Source organism: Podarcis cretensis (genome assembly GCF_951804945.1).
Source record: "Podarcis cretensis genome assembly, chromosome: 6".
Taxonomy (NCBI): Eukaryota; Metazoa; Chordata; class Lepidosauria; order Squamata; family Lacertidae; genus Podarcis; species Podarcis cretensis.
The window spans coordinates 86551174-86560693 of record NC_137175.1 but is presented as its reverse complement, the minus strand read 5'-3'; the positions used below and the strand labels follow the sequence as shown (position 1 = coordinate 86560693).

The 9520-nt window shown below is 42.5% G+C and overlaps 1 protein-coding gene across 1 annotated transcript; it reads left to right on the top strand.

Moving 5' to 3' along the window:
- Positions 1-457: 457 nt before the first annotated feature.
- Positions 458-8684, top strand: RGS1 (regulator of G protein signaling 1). The gene is made up of 5 exons (XM_079981777.1): positions 458-620; positions 1270-1356; positions 3768-3829; positions 5507-5670; positions 7248-8684. The coding sequence occupies exons 1-5, from the start codon at positions 520-522 to the stop codon at positions 7431-7433; spliced, it is 600 nt and encodes a 199-aa protein (XP_079837903.1). The 5' UTR covers positions 458-519; the 3' UTR covers positions 7434-8684.
- Positions 8685-9520: the final 836 nt, after the last annotated feature.

The following is a 9520-nucleotide window of genomic DNA, read 5'->3' as shown; positions in this document are numbered from 1 at the left end:
ATCTAGGATTTCTGCTCTGCAGGCTCATAATTCAGCCAAAGTCAAGTACATTTAAATCCCATCTATATCACTGGGAGAGAGGAAAACACATGTTTAGCTACACGTTTAGTTCTCTGGCAATTGAATCAATGGATTTCACTTTGCTCCAACACAACAACACTCCATACAACAACTGATCTTAAATAATCTTTTTCCTTTTTCTTTTTTTACAAAAGTCCTCATATTGTGATATGTTTCTTGCCACCTGCTCCATTCAGCTTAAAGAGACCTGCTACCACCCAGTTTAACCACAATCATAAACTTTTTGAAAGACCTTCTTAAACAAAACCAGACAAATAACTGTGCACGTCATCTCAGAGTGAAAAAAGGAAGTTCCTCAGCTTGTGGTAACAGCCTATGACATACAGATTATTATTATTTTTTTGCTCAAAGCGGCTTACGTGTCAATATATAAGTCTGTCTGCAGTTGGTGAGTTCAAATCTGCTAAGGACTACAACAGTAGACAGAAGCCAAGAAAGATGTCTTGGGTGTTCCTGTGGCAAACCAGTTCAAGCGAAATGAAAGAAAAAAGCCAAGGGGTTGGAGAAGGCAAGGATCACAAAAAAAAGAGCAAGGCTTTGTAAGTACAACAGCACTTCTGAAATGCATTTTTAAAACTGAACATTTAACTATGGAGAAGGTTCAATTAGAATTAGCATTAGTTACTTAAAAGTACTTCCAGTCAGATGTTTATTGAGGGATCAATGCTCCTTTGCAAGTTGTGGGTTTTTTTACAGCACCTACATGATATAATTGTCATCCAAAAACCAGCCTATATCCCCCCCCCAATTTAATCTAGATTTTATCCTTTATCTGATGAACTGAAAAACCTGCAGCCAATTACTGGTTTACAACATTCAGCACCTATCTGGAGCCATGAACATGCATGGGATTAGGTTGCAAATTCAGTGGAAAGCTTCAGCATGTGGTTATTTTAAGTCCCTTGTGCTGAAATCAAGGGAGCCACGGAATCGTGCCTAAATTCAGGCAAACTGATATGTGAGAATTTTAGTAGGTTTTCATGTGCAGCTGTTTGTGTGCATGGATGCATGTAAAAGGAGCCCCCTCTCTCAACATCTCATCATACTGAGAGTCATGATTGCTCAAGAAATAATCCAGGAGAGGCAGAGAACATGCATTTCAGTCTACTGACCTCCTGCAAATGATATGCTTCATGTTTTCCCCCCTATGCACAATAAATTACCGGATATTTTTATCATCACTTTCAGGGGTGTGGAACTGAAGAACTACTTTTTGTCTATTGTGCCACACATAGAATCACCTGACATCAAATATTCCACCTCCAAAGATGTAATGTAAGTATTAAGTAATATTTGCTATGCAGTCACTATATGATAATGTAGTTCCTTTTCACAGACGATTGCTTCTCACCTTGATCCAGGTCTGCATGCAGAGCACATGCATCTGAATTCAAATGCACATGTGCTTTGGCTGCTCTTATTATTAACCCACCCTTCACGCTAAGGCCCCAGCACGGGTTACAAAAGCAAAACACAATATTACAAGCAGTTTAAACGAGCTTGCACTCACAGAAATATTGCAATATTATTATTATTATTTATAATGTAGCATCATGTCAGGCTTCGGGAAATCAGTTCTCCCTCCCACGGGGGCAACCCAGATTCAGAGAAACAATAAGAGTTCTTACCAAGCAATTTATTCAATAATTCACAGAGAGAACGATGAAGGAATGCAGCCTTCCCAAATAATGGTGTTGCTCCAAGTAAAGTCCCACTCTCTATGTCCCCCTTATTCAACATCACTCCTGTGTCAGTTAATCTGAGCTTCCTGTCTCTGAGCTCTCTGTTTCAATACCCTCAATGCCCACCTGGTCTTGGGAGAGTGGGGGTCAGGAATGCTTTCCAAGGACACAGAGTCTGTCAACTGTCTCTCCCCTGTTGCCTCTTCTTCCTGCTGTTCCTCTTCCAGTATTTCCCAGCTTTTGCCCTCTAAACTATTCCCTTCTGCAAACCACTGTTCTAAATCTATACTGTCCTCCTGTTCTCAGGAAGGTTCGAGGGAGAGGGGGGTGACTCCCATCATCCCTCCTCAGTCCAGCCCCTTGACACAGCAGCGCTTTAACTGCTAATGTGCATCTATTTAGAAATGTGGTACAGCAGCCTTGTTCTCTGTCGGGTGCCCTCCAGCTCATCTTGCTGAGCCCAGCCATTGACAGCCCTTCCCTGAAGGTACCTCTGTCACTTGGCCCCATTGAACTGGCCAGCCACATCTTTTGATGCAAAGGGAGGATGGGCAGGAACTAGAAATGCTCGGTGGGTGAGACCAGATGCTCAGAAAGCTGCCCCCATAATGAGTCAGATACTCCATGGACAAAACTTTAGACTAATCTTCCAGTTAGTGCCATCACTTTTTCCCCTCTGAGACAGGGAAGCATCTGTATCTCTGCTTCAGAGCCCATCATGCAGCTATTAGAAGCACAGGAACCTCATCCCACACCCCTTCTAACTTATTTAATCTGGACCCATAGGGATGCTGTGGCCAGTCGGAACAGGGGATCTTCTTTTACTACCTAAAATCCCAGCAAAGCAACCAGTGGCCCAGGAGTAATCCTGAGAGTATCACATGGTTCAAAATATATTCATTCTGAATCTTCTTCCAATTTCAGTTTTGCTGTGGGTTCTTTCCTACAGTGTGAAATCTCTAAATTACTTAGCAGTTGCAGGTTATCCATTCATCTAAGGCTCATACCTTAGACAAAACAGAAAGTGGAAACCCACCTCTGCAGATAAGACAGCAGAGCATTTCAGAGCCCAGACTTAAAGGAAGTCAGACAAGATAGCTAACAGAATTATCATAGATTGACTCAATATCCTGTCAATGAATCAAAGGTTTCTCTTATCGGCTTTTTAGCATTATGAACTTCCAAACTCATGATTATGTAGCCCGATTCAGGATCTCATTGAGCCATCAGGGTGATGTAGTAATGGATATGGGACTAGGATGGTAAGAAGTGAAGGTCTTGAACAAATAAAGTCTCACATGTCAGTCCTTACTCAATTATGAAACTCAAAGAATTAAGGTGAATATGTTAAGAAGCATAGCTCAGGTGGTAAAGCACAGATCACAGGCTCAATTCCAAGAAGAACAAAATGTTGAGGGGGCCCATCACCCCCCAACTGCCTCTGCACACACACTCCCCCCACACACACTTCTGTGGAGCTCACCTTTCTTCATCACACACAGCTGGGCACAGGCGTCCCCTTACTCCCCACCCACTCGCCTTTCAGCCCCCACCCACCCGAAAGCGGTTTTTGCCCACTTGCCTGCCCACACTTGCCACCTGCTCAACTCACCTGCCTGCCTGCCTACCTCTCCTCAGCTGCCCTGACTCAGACACACTCAGAAATGGCACTGAAAGCAGGGGAAAGAGGGTGGCACCCAGCTGGGGTGCCTAACTGGAGGTACCAATTTGCAGGAAATGGGGAGGGAGCTGGCTCCCCCAAATATTTTATTGGGTGAGGGAAATGGACCAGGACCCCATAGAGCTGGCACATCTATAATTTTCAGGGAAACTTAGGGTTAAACTAGACAAGACATTGGGGAGTTGTGATCAGTTCTCCCATCTCTCCAAGCTGAAAAGTACAACACACACAAGTCTCCAACAACAAACAACACTGGCCTAGCTCAAGATCTCCGTCAAGTATGTGGTTTCTTGCACTCAATACCATGTCTGTTTTCCTTTCAGGCTTCCTGCAGAAGAGGTTACAAAGTGGTCACAGTCCTTAGAAAAGCTTCTGGCAACCCAGTGTAAGCATTTTATCATTATAACAGTTTTATGTGTTGTGAGTATATAATATTGAAAGGAAGATCAGCAAAGCAGAATTGCCACTTTCAGAAAATATGACTCAGTTAGGTAATATCCTCTAGGGTGGCCATGTGCTCTTATTCGGGACATTAAAGTCCTTACATGCCCTGGGCCCCACAGATAATAAAGAGTGCTTTCTTCCATATGTTCCATCCCATTCTATAAGAACTGCGGATCCAGACTTCACCTATGTCCCTTGGGATACTGGTTTTTCATACCCATCCATCCCGTCCATATTTAATGTGTGTACATACTCTGGAAATATAATCCAGTCTACTGGAGTTGAATATCAGTTCTGACCTTTTTGAAAAGCCACATTCCATACTGTTCCAGAAGATCAGATTTGGGGAGGGCAGGTGTCTTGTAAGAAGAGATTGTGGGACCTGGTGAGTCCTTTGCCTGAGCCAGTCTGCAGTGGCGTGGTGACCATCCTTCATCTCTCCTCTCCGCTCCTCTCTCTCTCTCTCTCTCTCTCTCTCTCTCTCTCTCTCTGCCATTTCCTCCCCACCCCCTCCACTTCTCCACTTTTTCCTTCCTGCCCAATGGGCTGCTGATCTGATCTGATCATTTGCAACGGGCTTTTGAAATGAGTCCAAGGCCACATAAAATTAAATAATTCCACTAGCACCCAGTATACAATGTGCAAGAACAATTTGATCCCTGCAAGGGGGGGGGCACACGTGAGCCCATGCATGAATGGGTTTTTCCATTTGGGGTATCCCAAGCCTGTTAATAATAGGAGTAAGTGGCTACCCAAATATAATTTCATGCCTAAACATGTTTGAACCATTTGGGTTGCTGTAGCATTACAGTTGGAGTTTGTTCAACGTTCATTCAGACCTGTTCCATCATCTAGGATAGCAAACCAAACAGCATCTGCACATCATGTTTTGCAAGATACACACACACAAACAAACACAAAACCCTTTTTAACAGCCTTCCCTTGCCCCAAGATGCAAGCCCTTCATCACCTTGACTCTTTACAAAGAGGTGACCCCTATATCACCTTTTCTAGGAAAGCACATACCTCACCTCCACTGCTGGCAAATAAAAACAATCTTCTTGGCCCTCCTTGGGAGATCAGCATATCCTATAGGAGAACAAAGGAACAGCAGAGCACAAGACTATATTATAATTCAGAGCTAAGAATTCCATTTCCCCCCATTCTTTGCCTTTGAGTGGATTTAAAGAGGAATGAGCCCGACTGGCAATGGAAATACAAGCTGCAGGCCCAAAGGTGATGGGGAAGGAAATACAGTGGTACCTCGAGTTAAGAACTTAATTCGTTCTGGAAGTACGTTCTTAACCTGGAACTGTTCTTAACCTGAGGTACCACTTTAGCTAATGGGGCCTCCCGCTGCCACCGCCACACGATTTCTGTTCTCATCCTGAAGCAAAGTTCTTAACCCGAGGTACTAGGTACCACTGTACTTGTTGCTGCTGGCTTCTTTGTAACAACATGATTTAAAGCTATGCCGTAATAGAAACGGTTTCCCCACCACCACAGCCTGGCTAGAAGGTTAATCAACCTACTATAAAGCATAGTTCCTTGGTTATTTTGTCTTCTCCTTGTGCTAAAATTACGACTAAAGCCACATCTGTATTTTTGTTTATTGCAGGTGGTCAAGATGCTTTCAGAGAATTTCTAAAATCCGAGTTCAGTGATGAAAACATTGAGTTTTGGCTAGCTTGTGAAGACTACAAGAAAACCCAAGCTGATTGTTTACACGGCAAAGCAGAGAAGATTTACAAGGAGTTTGTTCAGAATGATGCTACAAAGCAAGTAAGTTTAAAGCTTGGGTGAAGTTTAAAGGGAAAATGACTAAATGTTTATGGCAGTTTTATTTGAAAGCATCCTGGTGCATTTTATATGTTGGCTATTTCATAGTTTCATGGCTAACCCTTTGAAACTTAAGGTAGTAGGAACTCTGCAAGAGGCTCTGTATTTTGGACTGGCAATGTGAATGCCTACAAGTTTTTTTTTGGTTGCTATATATCCCATGTACTGATGGGAAAGTAATTAAGCTCCTATTAAAATGTGAACTGAACCTTTCTGAAACTACTTTTGCACTTCCTAAAACAATGTGCAAACCAAAATCCTTCCTAATTCACACTTCTCCAAATGTTGTGGCAGATGTCCAGGGAGCATGGTTGTTAAATTCCTAACATTTATTTTTTAAAAAGAAAAATATTGATCTTTTAATGTACGGCGCTGTTCAATGCACAACCAGGCAGCACTGCTCCCCAAGGGAAAATCAAAGCACCTAGCAGCAAAACAACTCTGCTAACACCAAAAATCAAAATGAAAGTCAAGATAACAAAACATTGCAGATTTCAAAAATAAAAGGCAAGTCAAAGCTAAATTCATGTCCAAACAGTCAATAAAATAAATCTATCAAACCCATGAGAATTGATTCAAAGGTCCTCTATCTGTCTCCATCTTTCATCCCTTTTTCTACAGCGATGGGAGCTGCTTCTCTGTTAGGTGACCCCATAGTCGAATATTGTCTGAATATTCTTTAAACCCCAGGGTGAGGGAGAGATGCAGATCACATGGGCTTTTCTTGCCCAGTCAGTGGTCTGCTCCACACTCTCCCAACTGCTGCATCTTCTTCAGACAACAGAGAATATTCTAATATTACCACATGCTTCAACTCCTCCTAGGGCAGCAGGAAAGAAACCAATGAACTTGGGCTGTACCAAGTTTCCATTTACTGTTTCTATGTGGCACATGTGCTTGCTGTATGAAGTGTGAAAAGAGGCTCTGAAGTTTTATAAGAATGAAAACACAAAGTGGGAAGCTGACCTGAGGGCATTTGTTTAGTAATTAACTGGAAGGGTTGTGGTTTTACATTTATAAACCATGTTTTTCTGATAATAATTTGTATTAGTTTTTGATTACAATCCGATAATAGCCTCATTATAACAATACCAATTCATAATACAATTACTAATACCAATCGTTCAAATGCCAAATTATATAATTTAGATAAGGTCCCCTCCACTGGCGTGCTAGAATTGATGGTTTTCTTTAGTTCAGCATTCCAAAATCTGATTAATTTTAAATGCATTCCAGTCATAATAATAATCCCTTATACAACAACTGCAATATTAATAACTTCTATTCATATTGACACATTAAATGATTTATAAAACTACAAGTGAAGCACTCAAACAATATCCTTGTTCTTCCTGTGTGTAGCAATTATTCTGTCTGTGGTGTTTTTCCTGTCCTTGTAAAATATTATGTCTATCTTTTCCCAGTTGTTGCTGTTATCCAGATTTATAAACCATGTTTTGTACTTCATTTATGAAACCTGCATTCAGATGTTACTGAAGTCTAATTTTGCTGTCCCTTAGGTCAACATTGACTTTTACACAAGAAAAGACATCGCCAAGAAGGCTCAAGATCCAACGCCTTCAAGCTTCGATGAGGCCCAGAGGCATGTGTACATACTGATGGAGCGAGACTCCTACCCTCGATTCCTCAAGTCCACATTCTATCGCAACCTGCTAGATAAGGTTGACTGCAACAGTCTCAAGTGAGCATCCACCTGGCAAGAGTCAAGGATGGGCTCTGAATCTTGTCTGATGTTGACATCAGTTTTAAGAGAGGCTGGATACCAGCGCACAAGATGGAACAGGGAGATGTTGGAACTGTCACAAACATGGACTGGTTTGCATGTGCGATGAAGGTGGCTGGGTGGTTCTCTCTGAGATGAAGTGGTTGAAAAGAAGAGAAGTTGTTTTGCCTTGGCACCACTGGACTAAATACCGCTTCCTGTGTTAGAATTTTCTCCTTCAGGAATGGCACTGCAAGTGAGCCTTGGTGCAGATGTCATTATCGTTAGAATTCCTGCTCCATGATTGCAGTCATGGGATTTATGTCTATCACATGACGGCATAAGGGAAAGACATGTGTTTCCATTCCTGCTCTTACATAAATAGGCCAAGCTCACACAATTCTCATTACTCAACAGTGATCACTTGCAGCTAGATGTATGAACTGACTCCCCTGAAAGGCATTGCCAGTGCAGCATTGCGAGTTGATATGAAAATCTTCTCTCTTCCTCTCTCATAGTCCATGCACACCCATGCAAATAACTCTTTGGTGCTTTATTCATGTGTGCACAAGACCCAAAGGAACCAACAGCCCCAGACATAGACTTCAGCATGTGGCAGGACTGGGTGCTATCCTGGCCATCTGCACAGAAAACAGGAATCTGAGAGCAGCCTAAGATAAGCCTGTCTAGTGTATCTGCACAAGCATTTCAGTTTGTGATTTTGAACAATATCCCCTCCTCCTCCCCAGCGCTCTTCTGGGATTCCCCTGACACCCCCAGAGCCATTTTTGGGGGAGGTGAAGGAGGAGAAAGGGAAAAGCTCCACTGCTCAGGTAGAAGTCCTTTGGTGAATCCTATCAAAAATGTTTTGGAATTGCAAAACCATAATTGCCAAAACAAAAATAAAAAAATGCCTTCGCTGCCCCAAATGTAATCCATCAGATATATAGCGCATTAAGATCTTTGTGGCTTTATGACATTGAGTGCACTGTATGTTGTTGCTTGAATCCCGATAGATTGGAATCCCATTTCCTGTGGATATAAGCTAGAGTGAGCATAACTTATATTTTAGTAGTTGCTAACATAAGATAGTCATATTTAATTTATTGTAAATGAATGGCAAGTGACCACTAATTTAAAACTATATAACAAGCCTACCTCACAGGGTTGTTGTGAGGAAAACATGGGAGAGAAGACATGGAAAATAAATACTATTTGTTTTTTTAAAAAAAAATGGGAAGAGAAACGTGTACTCCATGGAGGAAAGGAGAGAAATAAATGTAGCAAATCAGTAAAGGTAAAGGTACCCCTGCCCGTACGGGCCAGTCGTGTCCGACTCTAGGGTTGTGCGCCCATCTCACTTAAGCGGCCGGGGGCCAGCGCTGTCCGCAGACACTTCCGGGTCACATGGCCAGCGTGACTAAGCAGCATCTGGCGAGCCAGCACCAGTGCAGCACACGGAAACGCCGTTTACCTTCCCGCTATAAAGCGGTCCCTATTTATCTACTTGCACTTAGAGGTGCTTTCAAACTGCTAGGTTGGCAGGAGCTGGGACTGAACGACAGGAGCTCACCCCGCCGTGGAGATTCGAACCGCCGACCTTACGATCAGCAAGTCCTAGGCACTGAGGTTTTACCCACAGCGCCACCCGCGTCCCAGCAAATCAATAAATCAATATAAATTAGCTGATAGAGAGATTCTGAGCTTTTTAATTTAGCCCTGTCAATGCCAGAAGTTGGCAGCTTGCTCTGCTGTCTTTTATACTGTATTTTGGCTGCTTGCACAACATTTTCAACATCTACTCTGGGAAATTGAAAAACAATTTAAAATGTATTTTTAGTGTGCATATATGCGCAAGAGTCCCACTTTAAAAGAGTGGGACTTTTGCACAAATGTATACACACTAAAAATACATTTCTAATTATTTTCCTGATTTTTTTAACATGGCCCAAGCCTCAAAGGTTGATTTTAAAATAAACCAACACTGCTTGGCCATGTACTTGAGTACCTGGCAGAAAAGAACAGTGCACTGAAGTGGGGAGGGGGGGGAGGTTGGTTGGTTGTTGAGCT

Excerpts from the sequence above, each read along its gene's own strand:
- RGS1 (XM_079981777.1), top strand. The coding sequence starts at position 520 with ATGTCTTGGGTGTTCCTGTGGCAAACCAGTTCAAGCGAAATGAAAGAA. Across the intron at positions 621-1,269 it reads AAAAAAAAGAGCAAGGCTTT|GGGTGTGGAACTGAAGAACT; the intron begins GTAAGTACAACA and ends CATCACTTTCAG. Across the intron at positions 5,671-7,247 it reads AGAATGATGCTACAAAGCAA|GTCAACATTGACTTTTACAC; the intron begins GTAAGTTTAAAG and ends GCTGTCCCTTAG.